Below are 27054 nucleotides of genomic sequence, written 5' to 3' on the forward strand. Positions count from 1 at the left end.
CTTCTATTGTCTAATTTTGATGAACCTGTGTGAATTGTACCCTCAGTTTCCTGTTCTTAGCTGACAGGAGTGGCAACTGGTGTTGTCTTCTGCTGCTGTAGCCCATCTGCTTCAAGGTTGGACGTGTTGTGTGTTCAGAGATGCTCTTCAGCAGACTGCAAACGAGTGCTTATTTGAGTTACTTTTGCCTTTCTATCAGCTCAAACCAGTCTGGCTATTTTCCACTGTCCACTTCTCATTATATTACAAAACCCTGACTACATACATCTACTAACATGAAAGCACATTAACTTTCATCAAATAAACGCTCCACTTTTTTTATTTTTTTTGAAAATTTAAGCAAATTTTCCATTTTTTTTTTACCAGTTTTGAATCTCTTCAACTGATCTCTGTGTCTGGTGGTAGCACTTCTAGCATAGCTTAGCATAAATCATTGAATCAGATTAGACCATTAGCATCTTGCTCAAAAATGACGAAAGAGTTTAGATCAGGGATGTCCACACTCGGTCCTGGAGGGCCGGTGTCCTGCAAAGTTTAGTTCCAACCCCAATCAGACACAGCTGGCCTAGATAATCAAGCTCTTACGAGGCTTTCTGGAAACATTCTTGCAGGTGTGTTGAAGCAAGTTGGAGCTAAAATCTGCAGGACACCGGCCCTCCAGGACCGAGTTTGGACACCCCTGGTTTAGATCGTTTTTCTATTTAAAGCTCGACTCTTCTGTAGTTACATTATGTACTACATTGTGTACATTATGTAAGACTTTTTAAGAAAATTTAAAGTTACGCTGATATGCCCATTTAACTATACTCCCATTCTGACTTAATATTCAAGGAACTTGTGTCTGCTGTAGCCATGGTAGGACAGCAAAATTTCTATTCCGATTTGATGATCTTTGCTAAGCTAAAATTCAGTTCAATTCATCTTTATTTCTATAGTGCTTTTACAATGTAGATTGTGTCATAGCAGCTTAACATAGAAGATTATAGTGAACTGAAACAGTGTCAGTCCAGTTTTCCATATTGAAGTTCAGTTCAGTGTGGTTTAATTTTCACTGCTGAAAGTCCAAACACTGAAGAGCAAATCCATCGATGCGCAGCTCTACAAGTCCCAAACCAAGCAAGTCAGTGGCGACAGCAGTGAGGAACAAACTTCACCAATTGCTGAAAGTGAATGATAAAAAACCTAAAGAGAAACCAGGCTCAGTTTGGCACTACCATTTCTCCTATGGCCAAACATCTTGTACAGAGCTGCAGTCTAGGCACCAAAGGCTAGAAAACGTTGAACATCCATTGTGAAGAAGCTGCAGGTGGGAGAGATCACTGGAATACAGGCTGGCCCTTCAGGATCAATGTGAAGACTCGTCTGTCACTGGGGTCTTACAGAAATCAGTCTCCTACTCTCCCCTCCTCCATGACCACCACAGCAACTGCTCAGGATACGGCCTGGTCCAGGATTATAGAAACCTCTGGTATAATAAAAACAGACTAATATAAGTGCAGATGCAGTTCAAATTATAATGTCTTTTGGGAAGTGTTCCCGGCTTTAGTTACCCTAAATAAAGCAGACTATCAATCCTTTAGAGGATTTGGATTTCAAGTGCAGGAGATTGGCTGAATAGATTCAAAAATGGTAAAAACTCAGTTTTACAACTCTAGGGGGTTGTAAAATTGGCTTATTTTCCAAAAAGTGGAGTGTTTCCAATATTTAAATGTAATAAAACTATGCTATACTATCCAACAGCTGAGTATTTCTGTACTATCAGAATTTTCGGACAATAAATTGACTCTGGGTTCGTTCCAATTAAAGACATTTACTGAATTCTCATGCAGTATAACTGTGTTGCTCCGCCTTTCTTTCTTTCACTTTCCTGTTTCATAATAAACCGGGGCAAATAAGTATTGAACATGACACCATTTTTTTCAGAAAGCATATTTCTAAAGGTGATGTTGACTTGAAATGTTCACCCGATGTTGGTAACAACCAAAGAAATCCATATACTGTATGCAAACAAAACAAAACAAATTAGTTTACAAATGAAGTTATGCTTAACAAAATGACACAGGGAAAGAGTATTGAACACATGAAGAAAGGGAGGTGTAGAAAGACAGACAGCTGCGAAAATCTCTCAGTAGTTCTTCAGCAACCCTTCCTCAGTGTAACTGAACATTAGATGCTTCAGTCCAACATCTACATCAGCAGGAAGATGAAGATGAAACCAGGGTGGACATTTCAGCAAGACAATGATCCAAAACACAGCCAAGGAAACTCTCAAAGGCTTTCAGAGAAAGAAAATCAAGCTGTAGAATGGCCCAGCCAATCACCTGACTCCAATCCAATGGAAAATACCATTACAAACAAAGGAATAGGGGTGAAATCAGCAAATTTACACAACTAAACATATCAAACTGTACATGAATTTGAGCACTATTAATAAGTTATATTAAATCAAATTATGGCTCTTACAATTTCTCTTAAAAAACGAATATGTCTTTAAGCTAGGTGTGATAATACCATGACGTATAGATTTTTAAACTGTCTTATACCTTCTGATGGCATCATAGTCATCTGGAACCAGTTTTATCCTGGGTACAGTTTCACTATAAAAACAATACATCATTTTGAACGAATCGGTGGTCTTAGCCTTGCACTAGACATGGCATCATAGAAATAACATTTGGCACAGTGACAACTGCTCTAATCAGGCTGCCTTCATGAGGTAGTTATTATTGGAGCGAAAAACATTGAAGGGGACATATACAATGTAATACAGCTGTTTTTGCACATTAAGACCTGCAGATGGAGAAAGACCAAGGCAAAGAGAGTGAATCTCTCCAATTGAAACCACTTTTCCTAAAACGTGTTCCTTATGGACATTATTTTTGTGAATTAGCATATGTAATGCTTGGCTATGGTTTCTTTATTTGTCTGCCCTCAAAGAATGTTTTGTTTGGCAAGAGTCAATGTTTTTTAATGCAGCAAAGGCAAAACATAAAAATAATTGGATAATAATATTGGATATTATTATAAAATTAGTGGGCAGCACAATGGCTCGGTGGTTAGCACTGTCGCCTCACAGCAAGAAGGTTGCTGGTTTGAGTCGGAGGGCCGGTGTCCTGCAGATTTTAGCTCCAACTCTAATCAAACACACCTGAACAAGCTAATCAAGGTCTTACTAGGTATACTTGAAACACCCAGGCAGGTTTTTTGAGGCAAGTTGGAGCTAAACCCTGGAGGGACACCTCCAGTGGATAGTGTCCTATTTGGGACGCAGCTAAAGAGTTCTGGGAGTTGTAGTTCGGTAGGAATATCGAAAGTAATCTCCAGCAAAGAAAACATGGCTGGTGATCACATCAATATTATTAGCCCTCTTAAGTATTTTTTTTTCCCCAGATTGTCTACTACAAAACTAACCAATGTTATAAAATGAATTGCCTAATTGAGCCTAATTAACCTAGTTAAGGTTTTAAATGTCACTTTAAGCTAAATACTAGTGTCTTGAAAATATCTAGTTAAATATTATGTACTGTCATCATGACAAAGAGAAAAGAAATCAGTATTAGAAATGAGTTATTAAAACTATGTTTAAAAATGTGTTGAAAAAAATCTTTCCATTAAACAGAAATTGGGGGGAAATATATATATATACAGGGGGAGGGGGCTAATAATTCTGACTTCAACTGTATGTAAAAAAATTGTCAAACAGCCAAATATTGTCCTGGACAAATGTATTTATTCAGCTTTCAGATCATGTGTAAATCTCAACTTCCAAAAAAAAATTGACCGTAATGTCTGCTTTTGTGGTCCAGGGTCGCATATGAGGTTGCAAAAACACATTACTGTATAATTCAAGTCTCAAGTTTGTTGATCTTTGGCTTGACTCGAAGTGAAAGGGAATATGAAGAGCTGGCATTAACATCACACTTGCTCAGGATGGATGCTGGATGCTTCAAGCGTTTCCCCTCGGGAGGATAAAAAATGTGTCAAAATGTTGCTTCTTTTGAGGGGGGGAAAGATTCACACCGTCGTAAATCTCATACTCTGGCTATTCCTCTGGGCTTGTGAATCTTTATTGCCCCCTTGATGTCCGTCTGTATATGTCTGTTTCACCCTGCAGATCAGGAAGTGTGCAGCATCACTGGAACGAAATATATAACTTTGTGGAACATCTGGCCCAAAAATTCATAAGGTAGGCAAAGAAGAAAGTCTCAACCATTTTCTGTAAGTGTGCAGTAGTTTCTGCTTTATATGTGGATTGAAAATAAAAGAAAAATCAACCTAAACAAACACCATCTCTAACTTGTCTTAATAATATTTAGTGAGTAATTGCATCTGCTATTCACTTTTGACATATTTAAATTCACCCAAGAATGAACATTTCATTTGCTTAATTCAAACATTTCTTCTGTTGAACACAATGGAAGAGAAACTGAAGAATGCTGGAAAAAACAATCAGTGACTTCCATAATACACTTAAAAAAAATGTAGTTTGTTGTTTGTTTAAACTACACTACCTGACAAAAGTCTTGTCATTGATCCCAGTTGTAAGAGTAACAAATAATAACTTGATTTCTAGTTGATCATTTGGAAAAGTGGCAGAAGGTAGATTTATCAGATGAATCATCTGTTGAACTGCATCCCAATCATCATAAATACTGCAAAAGACCTACTGGAACCTGCATGGACCCAAGATTCTCACTGATATCAGTCAAGTTTTGGTGAAGGAAAAGTCATGGTTTGGGGTTACATTCAGTATGGCGTGTGAGAGATCTGCAGAGTGGATGGCAACATCAACAGCCTGAGGTATCAAGACATTTGTGCTGCCCATTACATTACAAACCACAGGAGAGGGCAAATTCTTCAGCAGGATAGCGCTCCTCATACTTCAGCCTCCACATCAAAGTTCCTGAAAGCAAAGAAGGTCAAGGTGCTCCGGGATTGGCCAGCCCAGTCACCAGACATGAATATTATTGAGCATGTCTGGAGTAAGATGATGGAGTAGGCATTGAAGATGAATCCAAAGAGTCTTGATGAACTCTGGGAGTCCTGCAGGAACGCTTTCTTCGCCATTCCAGATGACTTTATTAATCAGTGATTTGAGTCAGTGCAGAGATGTATAGATGCAGTCCTCCAAGCTCATGATGGAGTCAGACACAATATTCATTCTGTTTCCACTGCAGCATGACGACATATTCTATATTGGGCATTATTTCTGTTCAGTGACAAGACTTTTGTCTAAGCAAAGTCAGACCTTACTGTCCTAATTAAATCATTAAAAATCAAGGCATGATCATATTTTATTTTGCTAAAATAAGCGTAATCTAGAGGCTTTTGCCTTTCATATAAGCCACTTCTGATACCAAATGATCAACTAGAAGTCAAGTTATTATTTGCTGTTTCTAAATCTTGGATAGGTAACAGGACTTCTGTCAGGTAGTGTATTTATTTAAAATAAGCTAAAACAACACAATTATTTTTTTATGGACAACTTATTTGTTTTATCTACAATCCACTTAAATTAGTAAAAACTAATAAGTTTACTCGATTCCTTCATGTTGCCCCAATACAAATTGATTAAGTTAACTTAAACTAAAATTTAGTATGATTACATACTCCTAAAATAAATATTCAGACTAAATATCATTTTAATTTATGTCTTTTTACATAAATGATGATGTGACATTATTGTTCCAGAATTCTGACTTTTTCTCTTCACAAAAGAGATTGTAAATATTAAATTAATTACCATACTTAAGATTAATTAGCTTTTATCGGTGTAAAATTACATGCATGAATAATTAAGTCAAAAAAAATATGCCAGGCAAATATTGATCAGGATTAATCACGTGCATAATAATATATGTATGTGTGTTTTATATACATTTATTATGTATATGTGGTACACACGCATACATAGAAACAAAACTATACAAAACACTTTTGTTAGAGATTTAAATTTATATATCATTTTATATCATATACATATATATTTTATTTTCATTCATTTCTCTTCGGCTTAGTCCCTTTATTCACCAGCGAATGGGGAATCCCACGTGAACACAGGGAGAACATGCAAACTCCACACAGAAATATCAACTGACCCAGCCGGGACTCGAACCAGCGACCTTCCTGCTGTGAGGTGACAGTGTTAACCCCTGAGCCACCATGTTGCCCTATATTGCATATCTAAATATGTATGCATGCGTGCATGTATTTATATATACATCATAAACATACACAGTATATATTGTCAACAACCTTTTATTCATTTATTCAACGAACGATTCATTTTTGCCCGACACTAAAAAGAATTAAGGCAACACGGTGGCTCAGTGGTTAGCACTGTCACCTCACAGCAAGAAGATCGCTGGTTTGAGTCCCAGCTGGGCCAGTTGGCATTTCTGTGTGGAGTTTGCATGTTCTTCCCATGTTGGCGTGGGTGTCCTCTGGGTGCTCCGGTTTCCCCCACAGTCCAACTACATGCTCTATACTAAATTCAAAGGGGGGTTAATAATTCTGACTTCAACTGTAGGTGAATTGAATTGAAAATAAATTGGCCATAGAGTGTGTGTGTGTGTGTGTGTGTGTGTGTGTGAATAAGTGTGTATGGCTGTTTCTCAGTACTGGGTTGCTGCTGGAAGGGCATTTGCTGTGTAAAATATATGCTGGATAAGTTGGTGGTTCATTCCACTGTGGCGACCCCTGAATAAGCTTAGGGACTAAGCTTAGGGACTAAGCTAAAGGAAAATGAATGAATAAAAAAAAAAGTAAATATATTGTCAGATTCCCCCATATATTTATACATGTTTGTTCTTGCACTCAGCCCACAGTTGCGAATGTCCTTCATTGTATTCTCCGATCAGGGCAAGATTCTGATGCAGCTCACAGAAGACAGGTGAGTGATCTTCATTACTTTGGTTTAAAGGGGATAGTTCACCCAAAAATGATAATTTATCATAAAATACTCACACTCAAGTGGTTCTAAACATTTGTTATAACCTTTTTTTCTTCTGTTTAACACAAGTTAATGTTGGACAAAAGCAGCTGTAGTAGAAACAAAAATACTATAGCAGATTTTTCCTAGCATTCTTCAGTATATCTTCCTTCGTGTTCAACAGAAGAAAGCAACTCAAACAGGTTTGCGACAAGTGGAGGACGAGTAAACTATAACAGAGTTTCCATTTCTGGGTGGACTGTCCCTTCAGCTGCAGCCATTTGCTCAAATACACTTTTTATTTCTTGAATGTTCTTGGCTGTATAAATTGTTGAGTTTTACAATTCGGTTACTTAAATATGAACGCCAAGTCTGTGAGAATCGATTATGTGACATTTAATGACCCATAAAGAACAGCACATCTGGTGCAAATATTTACTAGAAAATTGTCTGAACATTGTCTTAAATCCTTAAAGAGATAGTTCACCCGGATGCTAAAAAACTCGTCCTCCACTCATTTCAAACATGTTTGAGTTTCTTTCTTCTGTTGAACACAAAGGAAGATATACTGAAAAATAATGGCAAATGTATTTTTTTGTTCCTACTATATGCTCTTTTCCAACATTCTTCAGACTTTAATATCTTGTTTTATGCTCAACAGTAGAAATATATTCATAAAACGTTTAGAAACATTTTAGTATGGTGAAGAAATGTCCATTTTTGGGTGAACTATCACCTTCTGTCTTCAACTTGTGGCTATCAATGGCTAAAAATGTAACTTTTATGAGCTTTGGTGCCAAAATTGACTGAATAAATGGTCATTTACACTAAAAGTGATTGGCTATAATGTTATTGACTACCCAGCAGGTACAGGGCGTCAACATGATTCCAGATTGATGTTGTACCATAACGTTGTGGGTCGCTGCATTTTGGGTGGAAATGAAAATCAGGTTGACAACAGTGTCCAACATTGGACAGACGTTGCACTTTAGTCACTTTCCAACTCAACCTGAAAAAACCAAATATCAATGTCTAATGATGTTACAACTTGATGTTATGTGGACATTATCACTATGACGTCTGTAAGTTGTTGGATTTGGTTGCCATACCTGATGAATAAATCAGTATTATTTAAGATGTTGGCTCAAAATTGGATTTTGGTCACTTTCCAACACAACCTAAAAACAACCAAATATCAACGTCATTTAACATCGATATTGGACATCAAAATAACATACATTGAATTTGGTCACCTGATATCACAACCTAAATCAAACCTAATATTAACGTCTTCTGACGTGCGCTAGGTATATTAGCATCCACCTTGAAGCAGGTCGCACACCAGAAGCGCCGCTCGGTGCCGCGACACGGCATGCATATGACAGTTAAAAGTATCACACAGCAGACGCGGACATTCGCATGATATTTAACATGAAACTAATCAGATGGTGCTCTGTGGCGCGGCAGAGAAATGAACAGTGTCCTGAGTCGTGGCTGGACAGCCGCCGACTTGCGGTGCCGGTGTGTGTACCCTGATAGAAACCTATGTTTAGAATCTGAGCGGCGCTTCTGTTGTGCGACCTGCTTAACTCGCATTAACATTTTGTTTATCAGAAACGAGTGCTGCACTTTTGTTGTCTGCCATTTTAAAATCTCAAAATGGATGGATTCTAGTTGGTTTTTGTTCATCAGCATAAAAGATTCAAAAAGTGATTTCAATGACATTGTTTCTATGTGTTATTTTCATTATAGTTGTGTAGAAAACGCCTATTTTCTTGACAACTAGAGGGCGCTGTGTACATTTTTGCAAATTTGAAATCGGTTACTTAGGGCAGGGGTTTTCAAACTGTGGGGTGCACGAGACATTGAGGTGTGCACTCGAGTAAATTATGATGATGATTTTTATGTGTTCACTGGCGTGAACCTGAATAATGTTAGCTCCAAATCTAACTATCAGGCACCTGTATAGTTAATGTGTTCGAGTAAAACATATAGAAATAAAATGGACCGGGTGCTTTTTAAAATGAATGACGGTAAATGAAAGTAAACCGGTGAGCCGTCTGACAAAAAAGTGCGCTTCTGAATCAAATCAGCAGGATGCCCTTCTGGATGTTTCACTTACTTCGAAGACACTACTGACTACGCTTACATGGACATCAGTAATCTAGTTATTTGCCTTAATAGACAATAATTTAATTAAGGTGTTTACGTGAAGTGCTTTTATGTAAGCGTTTCCTGTAATTATGGGTGACTTTAACTGCAGTTTCACATTCACTCATGAACATTTCATTCATGCCCCCGTGACAAAGTGGGGTATTGGACACAAATAAGGAATAAGGACTGGTGGAAGAGTGTTGTTTTTATGAAATCTAATAACTTCCGCATTTTGTGATGTGTGTCTGCGGTCCTTTACTGACAGTCGTGTGTGTGGATCTTGTCGGAAAATATGATATAAATAGATAGATTGCGATGTTTACTCCATAAGACTTAATTCCATTTCTGGTAAATTCAGTTATAACTTTTACCGGATTAAGGTAAATAAAAATCGCTGTTAACATGGTGACTATAATCAGAGTATTGTCTTAATTGTATTAAAATCTATTAAAGTATTGGTGGCCATGTAAATATACTCAGTGTTTCACTCAACCACACCGTCAGGGCTCTGCGAACTTGGCTTAGCGAAGCAGCATTTTCTGTATGTACATACATCAAAAGCAAGTATGCTATGGCACACACTTATTGACAGTGGAAGATGATTTACGGTTAGTCGTGTCAGGAATCCAACCATGTTGTCCTCACAGAAACAAGCCATTAAAACTGAATCAGTTAAGCTGTATGTTTATGTTTCAATGTAATTAATGTTTCGCACTTTAAACGCAGCAAGTAATATGTGAATGATGTGGGGGGCGCGAGTGAAATTGGCCAAACTTGGTGGGGGGGCATGTGTCCTAAAAGGTTGAAAACCCCTGACTTGGGGTACATTTGGACTAAAACCCAACCAATAGTGTTTTCAAAAGCTAGCGTTAAAAAAAGGTGCTCTGGGACCACACAGCTTTACCTTGATTTTACATTGCTTTTATCTGTTTTGCTGAACCATGTTTCAATGGACTCAAACCCGAGCTCTCTGCAGCACAAGTACAAAACCATAAAGTGTTACAAATAGACCCTGTTAAGACCCTGTATTTATTTCATATTGTGCATGAAAACATCCCTTGATCGTCGATAAGTATTACTGATGTGAAAGGAACAAAAGTTGATGCCATTATTCTTCCCGTACACTGAAAAAAAGGGGAAAAAAGACTCAACATTGCTGCAAAAGGCTCTCCAGCAAGAGGCCTTACAATTTTAAGTTGAGTCAACTTTTCTTTTTCTTTTTTACAGTTTTAATTATACATAGTATAACTGGTCTGTTGTAAAATACTACAGAAAAAAATACAGTACTGTGCAAAAGCCTTAGGGCCCCAGTTACATTAGCTGTTTTAGTGAGGGTATAATGATATTATATATTACTCGTCGTTCTCTTTATTAAAATACAACCAGAAAATACAGATTCTAGTTAGATTTTTGGGTCTAAATTGTTTAAGACATATGAAAGCAAGAGTTAGAGAAAGATGGAAGAATGAATGAAAAATACTGGAGTTTCAGGTCATGGTTTGATCTGCATTTCTGCCAGAGCTGTTGTCAATATTGCCTGAACTGATGGGATTGTAAATGCTGAAATTTAAATTTGTCATGTAGTTCCTATTAGAAAGCTGTATTTTTCAGCATGATAATGATCCCAAACCCACAGCTAATGTAGTCCAGACCTGAATGTTATATACAGTATATATAGGCAATAAGATAGGCAGTATGAGATTCACCTGGAGAGAAAAAGAAAGATGCAACATTCTAAATCTAAGGAAGAGCTCTTATGCTGTATTCACGCCAGACGCAGCTCACGCAAATAAATCGCCACAATTGTGTGTAAATAAATGCGTGAACATTTTGAGTTTCCTCGCTTCATTTGCTCATCAAATCTGCTACATTTACGTGTAAAATTCACTTCACAATAGACGCCGATTCGCATCAAGGGCAGTGCTTCTGTCTGCCTGGTGACTCTAGCTTCGTTTATAAATGGCTAACATGGATTTTATTGAGAGAGTAGCTGAGCTTTATGTGCTTTAGGAAGGCTGAAAAACAGCGTAGATTCGTTCAACGCTATGTCTGAGTCCACTAGATCCTTTTAGAGGTGCACCCTGCTCTGTGAGTTCATCAACTCATTCAGAAACTATATCTGGATGATGGAAGCTTTCAGCAGTACTTTAGACTAAGCCAAGTCCAGTTTGGTGAGCTGTTGTCCGGTGTCGGCAAGAGAATTTCCCCTCGAGACAACAACAGGCACTACATTATAATTCATACCAGCCAACATCCATACCTGCCACTTGGGGGGGGGGGGGGGGGGGGTTGCGTATGGCGGGGTGTGTTTGTCTGAATAACACAGTTGAGAACCGGGTTAGTAACTGTACTGTGGTGTTAGTATCTGTACTGTGCACTGGGTTTTGTGACTGTGATTGGATACTATACCAAAGTTGGCAACCCAGGAGTCCCCAGACTGTCCCAAAAAACTAAGGTCCAAGGTTAAGGTGAAATTACGGGAGTTTTTCGGGGGAAATAACAAAACGGGAGGGTGGCGGGTTAACGCAGCACGAATGTCCGCTGAAGTTTAGATTTTCCAGCTTTCACGATTCTCGTGAAACGCATGTAAAGGCTGGTTTATACTTCTGCGTCGAGTGATCGCCGTGGCCCACGGTGCATGTCTTGTGCGTAGGTGTGCATTTATACTTTGCTGTTAGTGTTGCTCTGAAATAGCATTTTTGAAATGCCAGCTGGCTGTAGGTTATGTTATGTTCCTCTGTATCGAGTTCCTTCGTGAGTATTTAGTTTTTTGGAACATTACCCCAATGTCCTGTGCCTGACCATATGCGTACGCTTGGCGCAGGAGTATAAATCAGCCTTTAAGCACATCAAACGCTCAAAATGCTCAACTCGCACCGCTTCGTTCGCATGAACCGCATCATTCGCGCCACCTCATTTGCACACCACAGGATGTCTATTCGCATTTTTGCATTGACTTAACATGTAAATCAGTAGTGATTGATGCTTCATTCGTGTCATGCGTAACCGCAGCATCAGAAATGCTGAAAGATGCTTGCAAGCACATAATTTCAGAAAAGACTTAACGTAAAAATTTAAGCTGTTGCTTGGTGCTGAAGAGGTCATGTTAAACACAGACGTTTTTGAGTCCAGTCTTTTGATTCCAAAGGGATTTTTGTTTTGAATATTGTGTACATATTTCCCATATTTTCTGTTTGTATATTAAATATACAGTTCACCCAAATGTAATGACCTCAAGCTTGCTCCACACTTTTCAGATAGATGCAAAAGAAGCTTCCAAAGCTGGTGGAGGCCTAAGACTATTACACAGTACTTCTCCATGTAGTTTTTTTGAAGCGAGGTGAACTCCACAAAAGTGGCAAGGATTGAGTATGATTGTGGCCATGATGTATTTTCATAGCTTCTCCTCCCTTTCTCTCTCTTTTATTGTATGTTTTTTTATCAGAGAGCAAATTCGTAAGGGTCTGAAGGAGCTCCAGGACGTGCGGCCAGGTGGAGACACTTTTATGCATGAAGGCATTCAGAGGGTGAGTGAGCCAATAGGAGCCATCTTGGCTCAGCAATTGCCCACCCAGCGATGACAAATTACTGTAAATAGCCTTCACGAAGGTTATGTTTGGCCAGTAGCGCAGACAAACGGACATAAAAAAAGTGTTGAACTGCGTAATGATCTTTCGCAGCTGGGTAAATTTATTCCTCACCTCTAAAATAACCGATTACTGTGTATATTGTCTGATCTGCTTGAAATTATGATATTTTTTTTTACGTTTTTCTCTGCTTTTCTTTACTGCTAGGCAAGCGAACAGATTTACTATGGGAACACAGAAGGTAGGTCCTTTTTAACACTGTCTTGCTGACAGAATAAGCAGTGTTATTCACTGAAAAAAAATTATTACAAATTTTTTTTAAGATAAGTGCTTGCAAACGATTGATATGGGCTGAATTAAAACAAACAAATGAAGCTGAACATTACTTAATTTAATTAGTTTTGTTTAAATTCAGCCTATGTAAATTGTTTGTAAACACTTACCTTAAAAAATGTAGTAAATCCAATGAATCTTTTTTTTTCAGTGAATTTTCAAGGTGTTTCAAAACGTTTAAATGTAAATGGTTAAAGATGAGTAAAGCTGCTGACCAGTTTAACCAATGCTCGGTAATGGACAAAGTACACAAAAAAAAGGACACAAGGGATATATTATGCCAATAAAAGTATAAAGTCATTATTTTCAGGTTTACATAAGTGAAAGTAAATAAAATTTAAAAATATTAAAATTTATTAATTAAAAAATTTAAATAATATTAAATAATATTAAATTTAAATAATAGTAAATAAAAAAAAATGATGTACTTCCTACTAAAGCTGAATATTTAATAGGGGGCGGGGCTTTCTTCCTCTGCCTCATTCTCTCATAACTAATGGTAAGATAGGTGTAGTTTAGAATTTTGTGACCGAATCTGACATCACAAGACAATAAAAATAAAAATATGATACAGATTCTTAAAATAATCCACTTTTGTACCTTACAGGTTTACATTGATTCCTTGAAGGAAAATATTTGTACCTGTAGAGTATACTTTTGTACAGTTGAAGTCAGAATTATTAGCCCCCCTGAATTATTAGCCCCCCTTGTTTATTTTTTTCTCCAATTTCTGTTTAATGGAGAGAAGATTTTCTTCAACACATTTCTAAACATAATAGTTTTAATAGCTCATTTATAATAGCTGATTTATTTTCTCTTTGCCATGATGACAGTAAATAATATTTGACTAGATATTTTTCAAGACACTTCTATACAGCTTAAAGTGACATTGAAAGGCTTAAATAGGTTAATTAGGTAAACTAGGCAGGTTAGGGTAATTAGGCAAGTTATTGTATAATGATGCTTTGTTCTGTAGACTATCGAAAAAAAAAGCTTAAAGGGGCTAATAATTTTGACGTTAAAATAGATTTTAAAGAATTAAAAACTACTTTTATTCTAGCTGAAATAAAAAAATAAGAATAAAATAAGACTTTCTCCAGAAGAAAAAATATTATCAGACATACTTTGAAAATTTCCTTGCTCTGTTAAACATAATTTGGGAAATCGAAAAAAAAAAAAAATTCTAGGGGGGGGGGGTTGGATTAGGGCGGTTTGAGGGGGCTGGGGCTAATAATTCTGACTTCAACTGTACGTTTGAGATACATATTTGTACTTTTAAGGTATAAATATTTACCTTTAAGGTAAAAATGTGGACCTGACCTTGAAAAGGTAATGCCACAGTGACAGCTTTTAAACCTTTATTTCCCAGATTGTACAGTTGTATAGTAAAAATATGTAATTACTGTCCACCTTTGACCAATGTTGGTGAATTCTTAGCTATTCTTCTTTGTATGTTCCTTTATAAGTCACGATTGCTTGCTGCTATACTAGCTAGTTTTAACATAATAATAATAATAATAATAATAATAATAATAATAATAATAATAATAATAATAATAATAGTAATAATAATAAACTTTATTTTTATATAGCAGCCTTAAAAGTAGCATTTCAAGGCACTTTACATACATATGAAATGTGCAGCAGTAAAAGATACATACAAGGACGAATGTAAAGAAAAATATAATAATAAAAAATAATTAAAAACACATTAAATTATAATAATAAAAGTAATAGATCTAAAAATCCAATAAAAACGGAATATAAAATTGAATAAAATGATGCATGTTTCTCCTCACAAACAATGACTAATTCAACCAATCAAAATCTGAAGTTACAAAGTTTTATTTGTTTGTGAAGGATACCGGACAGCCAGTGTCATCATCGCCCTCACTGATGGAGAGCTGCATGAAAATCACTTTTATTATGCAGAAAGAGAGGTAAGAAAGCTGTTGACAGTCTCTTTTAAAAAAAAAGAAGTCAAATCTCTCATAAATTTAAGAGTATTATTATGAAAAATATATATTAAAATAATACTTCAGTCCAAGCTAAGGCCCCGTTTACACTGTCAGGTCTTGATGCCCAATTTGTTGCCTGTATCTGATTTCTTTGCCTGTCCGTTTACACGTTCTTTTAATTGTGACCCATATCCGAATTATGTGTTTACACATGCCATACAATTTACGACGTCGCGTATGCATTTATACTTCAGCTGAAAAATTCTTATTTGAAAAGTTATTAAGCAGGCGGCACGGTGGCTTAGTGGTTAGCACTGTCGCCTCACAGCAAGAAGGTCGCTGGTTCGAGTCCTAACTGGGTCAGTTGTCATTTCTGTGTGGAGTTTGCATGTTCTCCCCGTGTTGGCGTGGGTTTCCTCCGAGTGCTCCAGTTTCCCCCAATGTCCAACCACATGTGCTATAGGTGAATAAAATTGACCGTAGTGTATGAGTGTGTGAATGAGAGTGTGTATGGCTGTTTTCCAGTATTGGGTTGTAAAACACAAGCTAGATAAGTTGGCGGTTCATTCCACTGTGGCACCCACTGATAAATAAAAGGACTAAGTCGAAGGAAAATTAATGAATGAAAACAATTAGCAGTTTTTGTTAAATGATACTTAAATTGTCAACTATTCACGTACAAAATGTCAGTTACCCAACCCAACTTCAGTTTTCCTCATCCCCCTTATTTTGACCCAATTTTGCTTTCAGCTTCCACTCAGAAAGGCATTATTCAGCATCTGAAATGATCAGAATTACCCAGCGTCCTCTTCATAGCCTGTGCCAAGAGCGTGAGCTGCGCAGTAAATGGCTAACAGACTGCAGGTGTCTGAAGTGTTTCTGCTTGTGTTTTCCTCAGGCCAATCGCTCTCGCAGCCTCGGCGCCTCTGTGTACTGTGTAGGAGTCAAGGACTTCAATGAGACTCAGGTGTGTGTGTTGACATGTCGTGCTTGATTGTATGGTAAGATTTAAACCAGATCTTGCCACTTACAAGGTTAGAAGGTAACACTGTGGAATAAAGATCCATGTATTTACTAACATTAACTAAATAGGAATGATCTTGTTAAGCATTTATTAATCATAGTTCAACATTAACTAATGCATAATTAAAATCCAACGTTATGCTTGTTAACATTAGTTTATGCACTCGTAATGCAACATTAACTGACATTTACAAAGATAAGTGCCATAATAAATGTATTACTAATGTTTGTTCATGTTAGTAAATACATTAATGACCATTATTTAAAGTGTTAACGGTTAGAAGGGTGGTTTCTATAAATGATGTGTGGTTATATATACACTAACCGGCCACTTTATTAGGTACACCTTACTAGTACCGGGTTGGACCTGCTTTTTCCTTCAGAACTGCTTTAATTCTTTCGTGGCATAGATTCAACAATGTACTGAAAATATTCCACAGAGATTTTGCTCCATATTGACATGATAGCATCCATGATGCGAATCTCCCGTTCCACTACATCCCAAAGGTGCTCTATTGGATTGAGATCTGGTGATTGTGGAGGCCATTTGAGTACAGTGAACTCATTGTCATGTTCAAGAAACCAGTCTGAGATGATTCCAACCAACCTGACTAACAAGCTACGACTTTCCATCTTGTCGCCGCAAACCAAGAATACATGCAATTTGTGTTTGAAAACGTAACATTGGTCTCACTTTATATTAAGCGTCCTTAACTACTATGTACTTGCATCAAAAAATAAATACAGTGTACTTACTGTGTTCATAATGTATTTGAGAACACTTGTGGGGCTGTTGAGTTGGGATAGGGGTAGGGTTATGGCAACACAATCTCACGGCAATTCGTAACTTTTTTTTTAGTGGCTAATTCGTATTAATTCGTACGATCTAATTCGTACAATTTAGTACGATTTGCTCATCCTCCAATGACGGTTGGGTTTAGGAGCGGGGTTAGGTGCCACGCCTCCTTTTTAAAATCGTACCATTTCGTACGACTGAACTCGTACGAATTCGTACGAATTAGCCACTAAACTGTCAAAACGTAAAATACTTACGTTTTCTCGTGAGATCAGGCTGGTTATGGACAGGTTTGGTGGTATGGGTAGGTTTATGAGTGGGTTAAGGTGTAAGGGATGGTCAACAGTGTATTTATAAATGTAATTACGTAAGTTAATCACAGATGTAATTACATACAGGTATTAATCAAGCATAAGTACACAGTAAATACATGTATTTACACGATAGGTACATTGTAACAAATTATTAATTGTGGTGTAAGTACATGTTAGTTAAGGACACTTAATATAAAGTGGGACCGTAACATTTATATATTTTTAATTCACATTGTTCATGTTTGCTGCATTTATTAAGCATCTGTGCTTTGTGGTCAGTCTGTCTGAGGCAATTTTTTTATGCACAACCTGATTAAACTGGAATCACAGGATTGATTATGCTAATTAGCCAATCACCTTAGTCAAAAAAAATACATATGAAATAGTGACTGCAGTTTGAAGGGAAATAGTGGAGTAAATGTTCAATTACAGCACTAAGAAAGTACTGAAGTAAAAGAACACATTTCATTTCTAAATTACTCTGTATAGTACAGTTCCCGAGAAAACCCAGCAGGCACACAACGTCATAGGATGGTAAACGTATCCCTTAATTCTGATTGGCTGATTGGAATGTTTTTCCAGAATCAACATAGATGTTAATCCAGGAACATTAGGTTAGATTTAGGTTATGATGTCAGGTGGCCAAAATTCAATATCTAGCCAGCATCTAAGAACAACTCATCCAATAACGACATCAAATGACGTTGATATTTGGTTGATTTTAGGTTGTGTTGGAAAGTGACCAAAATCCAACATCTGATAGATGTCATAGTGGTAACATCTACACAACGTCAAGCTGTAACATTAGGCATTGATATTTGGTTGATTTTAAGTTGGACATTGGACATTGATGTCAGTCTGTCGTTAAGTTCTGACGTCAACCCAATTTTTAATTCCAAACAAAATGCGACGTTCCCGTGACGTCATGTTGACGTCCTGTGCCAGCTGGGAAACTACTCAATTACAATAATTTGACTGTAATTTGTTACTCTACACCAATGAGTAGTACTAATTTATTGTTTTCTCTTGTCATAGCTGGCCAAGATTGCTGACAGCAAGGATCATGTTTTTCCAGTAAATGACGGCTTTGAAGCTTTACAAGGTGTCATTGATTCTGTGAGTTTTCATTTACATTATTTTATGATGTTAGCTGTTTACTTAAATTAAAAACTGCATTAGCATGGAAAAAATCCGAAGTTTAACATTGTATTAAATAAGCAGCATTTGATACTGCATATATTATTACATTAAGTAGAATTAACTCCTTTCTTTCCATGAGTTTATTTTGACTTTATTCTTTCAACATTTACATTTTTTTTGTAAAATTGATGTACATGTATTTACGTATGTATTATATCATCTTTGCATCAAATTACAAAAGAACTAATTAACACTTATGCGTGGTGTTTCTAACACAGGGCTCTATTTTAATGATCTAGGCACAAAGTCTAAAGCTCATAGCGCAAAAACATTATCCGAATCCACTTTTGCTATTTTAAGGATGGAAAAATACAGTTTGTGACCCGGCGCATGGTCTAACAAGGTTGTGCTTATTGTCTTAATGAGTTATGGGTGTGTTTTGAGCATGCATTAAACCAATCAGAGTCTCATCTCACATTCCCATTAAGAGTCATTTGCATGGCGGAATTTGTAAGTGGATAAACTGAACGCTTCACTAGCGAGGAAACAGGTAAACAGACCACCTGCTGCACGAGGATAAAGAACGAGCCTCCTCCATTCAGCCTCTTTACTTTCTCTTTACTTTCGTGGATAAGGAGTGTTGTTTGCACTCCATTGAAGATATCCATTACTCTACATAATTAATTTCGTTTGTTAAGTGCAAAGATTTGTTTCAAAGTTATTTTTAAATTCAGTTGTAATTTCCAAAGGTAATTTCCAAAAACTTATATATCCAAGTTATATCCAAACACATGTGCTTTTCTTTTGTCTCATATGGTAACGCATATCCCCGAAAACCCTATAGGTGGACAAATCTAAATTTGTTTTATTTAAACAAATACAAATATGCATATAATAAATAATACTGCTAATAATAATAACATTTACAAAAGCAAATTGTCATGAATAAACTGAAATAGCCCCCTGAGGTGAAGGCATGGAGGCAGGGGTTTTTATATTTATGTGGAAAATAATAATTTCTGTAACATTTTAATCCTTAAATTTTTTTCATATGTAAAGATATTTGTGTGTTGCTGTACATCCTATGTGTTTTAGGCAATGTGTAAGCGTTTGGACCTGCATAGGCGCATAACTAACAGGCTCTGCACTGGACTTTAGAGCAGCTTTTAGTTTCTCAATGGCTTGGTCTATTTCAGTTTCTCAAAATAGCAACGTGTCAACAATGCGCCTTAACACACCTCCTTCATAGACCAGCACATCCATGAGTCCACAAAGTAGTGCAAATGGATTTGTTATTTAAACAACGTGGTGCAAAACACGAAAATTAGGGCTGCGCTGGTCTGAAAATAGCAGCAAATCGTGCCATGCACGTCTTGCGCCTTATTGTTCCGGGTGTATGATAGGACCCACAGCATGTATGGACAGTAAATTTGACATTATTCTCTCTTCTGGCTGCCGTTATTAGTCTATCACACTATTTTTTTTTGCCTGAAAGTCTTGATAACACCATCGTAGAGTTTTTATTTTATTATTTAAGCAAATAGGATTGTAAAAAAATATATTTGTTGTAATGTCCCATTCACTGCAAGTTTACCTGACTATGACGACTTCTACTACTGAGAAACCGGGAAATGTGAAAAAGGGTCTATTACTATTATTAGTGCTCAAAACATGTTGGTGAACTAATGTTTCTGAAAAGGGTTTCTTGTGCTAAGCAAGGCTGCCAAAACTGTTATAATATATACTGTTATAACGTGTATAAACTGTTATAGCGTGTATAAAAATATTGTTTCAGTTTAAGTGAAGTTTATTAATAAACTAATTTCGGGAGGATCACGTGCTTATGATTTATCACAGCTGGTCTCGTATTAAGCTAATCAGTATCATCCAATCATATGAGCCATAAGCTACTATAAATAACCACAGTTTTTCAGTCCACCTTATCTTCGTTTGGAAGAAACCCCCCTTCCTCCCCATTCTCCTCCTTCACCTTAGATCGGGCGGCACGGAGGCCCAGTGGTTAGCACTGTTAGCCCCACAGCAAGAACACTGCCAACCCTGGTCCTGCCAGGTCAGTAGGTGTTTCTGTGAGGAGTTTGTATGTTCTCCCCGTGTCCGCGTGGGTTTTCCCCGGGTTCTCCGGTTTCCTCCCACCATCCAAAAAATATACATCATGCATAACAATGAAACATTTGTCTAGCCCCCTTGTTTTTTCCTCACGGGTTCCCTTAGCTACTGCAGACGGGGAGTTCTGAGATCCACCGAGCTCAGGCTCCCCTCTCGCTCTGCAAACGGGAGGAAGCCCCGGGCTCGAGGATCCCTTGAGCTCGGGGCTCTCTCCCGGGACAGCATGCCAAACAAGCTATTGATGAATCATCAGCTGAGTGTGAACTCTTGAAAATAACTTTAATAGCCGAAAATAACTAAACTAAAATTAATATGAGGCGATGCGGTGGCGCAGTGGGTAGGGTTTTCACCTCACAGCAGGAAGGTCGCTGGTTCAAGCCTCGGCTGGGTCAGTTGGCATTTCTGTGTGGAGTTTGCATGTTCTCCCCATGTTCACAAAGACATGTGGCATAGGTGAATTGGGTAGGCTAAATTGTCTGTAGTGTATGTGTGTGAATTAGAATGTTTCCCAGTGATGGGTTGCAGCTGGAAGGGCATCTGCTGTGTGAAACATATGCTGGACAAGTTGGCGGTTCATTCCACTGTGGCGACCCCTGATTAATAAAGGGACTAAGCCAAAAAGAAAATGAATGAATGAATGAATAAAATTAAAATGGCCAACCATCAACTTGGTGCATCCTGATGCTCTTAAGAAAAGAAATCTCTTAAAAATAAAACAACCGAGCATTAAAGGAAACGCAGGACTGAAGAATAACAAACAAAAGTATTCACTCAGCCCCGTCTGAAGATTGTCTCCGGTATCAGAATTCTCAGAAAGACCTGCGTTGGCCTTCCTAGAGCGCTTTGATCCCACGGTCTGCTGGATTCTGACCAAACACGATCAAAGCCTGTGCATCGTGTCCTTTCTGTTTGCAATGAAAGCTAATGATTTATATTTTTAAGGTGGAAGAAAAGAGGAGATATTTGGGCTAAAGACGGCTCTCGGCCGTGCAGAGGTTGACTGTTTCACGGGGTCAGTGCAGCTGGCCGGCATCTGCTGTCAATTAGCTGCAAGCTGAAAGCTCTTTGGCTGAAGCTCGGGTGAAAAGTGTCGTAAATCAGCAGGGACGCTGGGATCTGAAAGCGCGCTTCTATAGATGATGGAGAAAAGGAGGTAGACGTGTAGATCAAAACAATCTCGCAACACTTAAGTGCTGGTGTGCCTGATGAAGGCTATTTCCAGGACAAGAGGAAAGAGATGGTAAAAGCTGCGGTCACACCGGGCTTTGTGTGTGCGAAATTCTGTCGTGCGGCGCTGCGAAAAGGGATTTCTGTCCAGAGAGGTCCTGTTTTGATCCTCGATTGGTCTCACGCAGTCAAGTGATGCGATTTTGCACGTCAGAGTTCACCAAGCTTGAACTTTGCACCACAGCGACATGCGAAACTTGACGCATGACCCTGCGTTTCCGGTCTGACGCATTCGCGTGCGTATGAATAGAAGTCTATGGGAGGAAAAGCCCAGTGTGACCGCAGCTAAAGGCAGATGGACGTTTAAAAACAAACAAACAAACAAACAAAAACACATAAGGATCACTAATCTGATTTCACCAAGTTGGACATGTTCCTGGATTAACATATATGTTGATTCTGGAAAAACATTCCAATCAGCCAATCAGAATTAAGGGATACGTTTACCATTTATGTTAAGCTTAGGCTTATGGTTAGGCTATTGCACTTCTACTTATTTTATGTACTTATTGTTTTTATAACCTTTATTTTTACCAGGAAATGGTAAAAATTAAAAATCTCTTTTACAAGAGCGTCCTGGCCAAGATTAGGCAGTATACATATCAGATGGGTCTAACAGACAACAAACTAATATCACTTGACAGTTAACATGAATCACACTGTAACACGGGGAGAGACAGAGAAAACTGAGGTGAGGATCCACGTGCAGGTTTATTCAAAGTCAGGGAGGCAATGGTCAACACAGGTGCAAACAGATGTATAAAGGCAGTCCAGAATCGTAGTCAAACACAGGCTAGAGGTCGGTAGACAGGCGGCAGACAAGGAGAAAGGGAAACCAGGCAAAGATCAAAAACACGGAGGAACAGGACTAAGGGAAACGCGTTGTAATGTCACTTTACAGATAACAAGACTCAGCAATGTGAATGAGTGTGTGAGCTGCTTAAATGGTGTTTGTAATCAGTCCTTGACGATCCTCAGGTGGTGCGAGTGTAATCAGTAGAGACTTGGAGCAGGTGTGAGTGTGTGTGTGGCATGACTGAATATGTAGTCCATTAATGGCGGAATTGTAGTCCATGTGTGTTTGTGTGTGAGATCCAGCGATCTGGGAGTTATGATCGCTGGTGATCGTGACACACACATTGACAAACAAACTATTCAAAACATCTACAAGCCTGTGTTTTAATTGTAATAATTGTACTATAAACAATAATTGATTGTTTATAGTATATTGTTTTGTTTAGGAGTATGTCGTTGTATTTTACACTGTCTGGAGCCAGCATCTATACAGCAGGCACAGGACATCAGATTGACGTTGCACCCCAATACGTTGTATTTTAACTGTAAATGAAAATCGGGTTCACGTCAGAACTTAATGTCAGACTGACGTCAGTGTCTAACATCGGACAGACGTTGCATTTTGTTCACTTTCCAACGTAACCTAAGACAGCCAAATATTAACATCTAATGATGTTACAGCTTGACGTTGTGTGGATGTTATCGCTATAACATCTATCAGACATTAAAAATATGTCAGTATTTGACGCCAATATGACGTTGGCTTAAGCTGTTGGCCTGACGTTGGATTTTGGTCACTTTCCAATGCAACCTAAAAACAACCAAATATCAACGTCTTTTCATGTCATTACTGGACATCAAAATAATGTACCTTGAATTTTGGTCTCCTGACATCACAACCTAAATCTAACCTAACGTCTTATGACATTGTGTGCCGGCTGGGTAAGCTTTTCTTTTTATATAGAAACTTATTTATAGTATATATATTTCCCCCTGTTTATTTTTTTCCCCAATTTCTGGTTTAACAGAGAGAATATTTTTTCAAGACAATTCTAAACATAATAGTTTTAATAACTCATTTCTAATAACTGATTTATTTTATCTTTGCCATGATGACAGTAAATAATATTTGACTAGATATTTTTCAAGACACTTCAATACAGCTTAAAGTGACATTTAAAGGCTTAACTAGGTTAATTAGGTTAACTAGGCAGGTTATGGTAATGATGCTTTGTTCTGAAGACTATTGAAAACAAATATAGCTTAAAGGAGCTAATAATTTTGACCGTAAAAGGGTTTTTAAAAAATTAAAAACTGCTTTTATTCTAGCCGAAATAAAACAAAAAAGACTTTCTCCAGAAGAAAAAATATTATCAGACATACTGTGAAAATTTCCTTGCTCTGTTCAACATCATTTGGGAAATATTTAAATAAGAAGAAAAAAATTAAAGGGGGGCTAATAATTCTGACTTCAATTGTATATGGTGAATTAAACTGATCAAATGCCACTGTTAAGGCTTGTACACAGGGACGCTTCAAATCGCTTACATTTATCGTCAGTGTTTTTGAGACGCTTCTTTACATTCAAACCAGTGGTGTAGTCGGGGCTATACGCACGTATACTCCAACCCAGGCTCATTCCGAGAACGTAGTCCCGGGGACGTTTCTGGAGACCGCGAAATACGTCCCGGGAGGTACGTATTTGTGCAGTTTTTGTTTTCGCGAGTCCGCGAGAGGCCGCTGTGTGCGCTTTTTCCCGCGCCGTTCTTGCGTAAACCCGCTAGAGGCCGCTGTCGAACAACCTTCCGCCTGTCTGCCTGTCTTCATGACGGAATGATTGACCGTGCGACCGGCCAATCGGCTGACCCACCCTCCTCCGTCCCTAAACCCAACCATTGACAGTTCACAAAAGCCGTCCAGAAAAAGAAAAGCCCTCGTCCGATTTTTACCACGTTTTCGGATTTTGACCACATTCTCACCCTGTGACGAAATTGTTCGCTTCATTTTTTGGATTTTGTTTTTGTTTTCTTACCTGATTTCTAGAACCGCTCTTCCCCGGACTCATACGCGGTCGTCGTCGTCGTCGTGGTCAGCCCCTCTCTGCGCCTCGAGTCCGCCAGAGTACACGAAGAGCTAACCGGACAAACTGGCTGCAGCGGGAAAGCCCTCCACACGGAGGCGAGCGGCCGGCTGGCCGGCCGGCCGGCAAGCGCCGAAGGGAACGGCGTCACACCGCCCCGCAGCGTTCGCTTAAAAAAATGAAATGCAGCCGTACGTACCCCCGGCTACGTATTTCGCGGTCTCCAGAAACGTGCCCGGGACTACGTTTTCAGAATGAGCCTGGGTTGGTGTACTCAGTATGCCTACTTTTTTCCACTAGCTGTCTGGGTATTACGACTTCTGAGGATCAATAATTGCGTATACCCTCAGTATACTCACTTGTTTTGCTGATTAGCCTTCCCTAATTTACATGTATTCGCATCCCCTTTACCTGTATACCAAATGTTTTTTTAACTCTCATCTTAATTTGTTTTTCGAAGTCAACTGAATGATGTCTCGCTGAAACGTTCAGGTAAAATTATAATACAGCATGGGTCGGGTGGGTAATAGTACACCACCTTTTTTTTTAGTACTACACCACTGATTCAAACCCGGGTGATTTTCAGCACGTTGAGCAGAGTGAACGCGCAAAACAGTGCTTCAAAACGAAAAAACCAGCATGAGGCGCTTTTAAAATGGCGCTTTGGTGCACGTTGATGTGCACAATCACATTGGCAAACAATGTTTAGTCACAAGGCGTTAAATGTCGACGAAAAGCGAGAGTCAAAAGTGCCCTGGTGTGAACGAGCCTTTAAAGGTGCCAAATAATGCATCGATTCAATATGTTAAATTGTTCTCTGATATCTAGTTGGTATGTGGCTTAGGGAAGTTCAGTAATTGTGCAGAAACGGTTTTATATGCGCATGTATGACCTCGTGACCATATTTGGAAGCATTGTAAATATTAATAAACTCTGCTATGGTGCTATGCAACTGATGTCAGTGCATGCTCTCTCTCTCTTTCTCCCTCTCTCTCTCTCTCTCACACACACACACACACACACACACACACGCACACACACACACACACACACACACACACACACACACACACACAGATAGGTGAGCAGATTTCTTGTTAAAAACCTTTTTAACTGAAGTGAAGGACAGGTTTATTTGAGCTTAAAGGAGTGAGTGAGCTAGCTTTATGCCACCAGAGTAATCTAGTTTACACCTTAGTTGTGTTGGGAATGAAATATAGGCTAAATTATAATTATACCTGACAAAAAAGGGCTGACTGAGATGTGTTTAGCATTGTATTTTGAAGTTTTAACAAACAAAAGTGTAGGTAGGATTTACTATCAACCTCTGCAAAAAACAGAAGGGTTTATTAAGTTTACTGGTGCCACTTCTCTCCAGAAATTTAACAGTAAGAACTGAGTGATGTGCAGAAACCTGCATGAACATGCATTAAACACTTATATTCAGCAGTCTACATGTGTTTGTTGCCTCATTACAAACATACATGACAAATTTCACAATATACACATAAATACATCATAAAATGTTCACCATGATTTTATACTAACAGGATTTATATGATAATGGGGAAACAATGGTATTCGAGGCTATTCCTAGGTATGTCCAGATTTTCATTCTATGGCATTCTATTTAAGGACATAGTATTGAGTGGTCAATGAGTTTCAATAGGTCAGTACTTGTTCACCTGCTGAATTTGACTCTTTGTATATCTATCAGATCTTGAAGAAATCATGCATAGAGATCCTCGCAGCAGAACCATCCAGTATCTGTGCTGGAGGTGAGTACAGTATATAGTAATATATCCGGATTGTATAATAATGTATGTAGTAATGTAATATAATAATGTATATGGTAATATACAGTGTTGGGGGTAAAGCATTACAAGTAACGTGAGTTACTTAATAATATTACTTTTCTAAGTAACAAGTAAAGTAACGCATTACTTTAAAAAATTACGTAATAATATTTGAGTTACTTCTATAACGGTGTGTTAACTGAGGTCAGCTAGTAAAGCGCTATGCAGGTAAACCTCACTCCTCTGACCTCTAAAGGTGCTCTAGCAACAGACACTAAAGGTAGTTGTGAGCAGAGCGAAGCTTACAGTACTAGTAAATATGTCGAAGATTCAAAACGTTTCGAAACCCGTCTCTACAGTGACACCTAGTGGTCATTTTTTATGTATCGCTCTGGAATAGCTTTAGCAAAGAAACTGTTAAGCAAATTGAGGTATCAAACCCCATGTTGTAGAATTGAGGCTTCAAGTGATTTAGTGGAGTGGTGAGAGTTCCTGATTACCTTGCAGAGATAATGGGTTCGAATCCAGGGTGATGCAGCTATAGATGTTTGTTTGAAAAGCTCTGTTCTTGTAACGTGTTTTGTTTTAACATTGATCTGAAATCTGAATGAACACTGCGAATAAACATGTCTTGTTTTGGTCATTAAACAGTAACATTATTAAAAAATAAATTGAGTTATAGTTTCATAGGATTTGTACAAGTCAGGAGTCGAACTTGCGCTTTGGGATCTCGACACTGTGTCAAAACGTCAGTTTCATGTCAGCCATTCCTAGCTAAAGGACATGGTCTTTA

The 27054-nt window shown here is 38.1% G+C and overlaps 1 protein-coding gene across 2 annotated transcripts in view; it reads left to right on the forward strand.

Annotated features, from left to right (window-relative positions):
• The window catches only part of antxr1a (ANTXR cell adhesion molecule 1a), a 370977-nt gene that overhangs the window by 12824 nt on the left and 331099 nt on the right, over window positions 1–27054 (forward strand). For both annotated transcript variants that reach the window (XM_056463050.1, XM_056463048.1), the window contains exons 2-9: window positions 4115–4186; window positions 6821–6892; window positions 12531–12612; window positions 12880–12913; window positions 14866–14945; window positions 15862–15930; window positions 18132–18212; window positions 26183–26243. In XM_056463050.1, coding sequence (XP_056319025.1) covers window positions 4115–4186; window positions 6821–6892; window positions 12531–12612; window positions 12880–12913; window positions 14866–14945; window positions 15862–15930; window positions 18132–18212; window positions 26183–26243 — 551 coding nt within the window. The remainder of the gene's footprint in view (window positions 1–4114; window positions 4187–6820; window positions 6893–12530; window positions 12613–12879; window positions 12914–14865; window positions 14946–15861; window positions 15931–18131; window positions 18213–26182; window positions 26244–27054) is intronic.

Source organism: Danio aesculapii, chromosome 8, assembly GCF_903798145.1.
Source record: "Danio aesculapii chromosome 8, fDanAes4.1, whole genome shotgun sequence".
Lineage (NCBI taxonomy): Eukaryota > Metazoa > Chordata > Actinopteri > Cypriniformes > Danionidae > Danio > Danio aesculapii.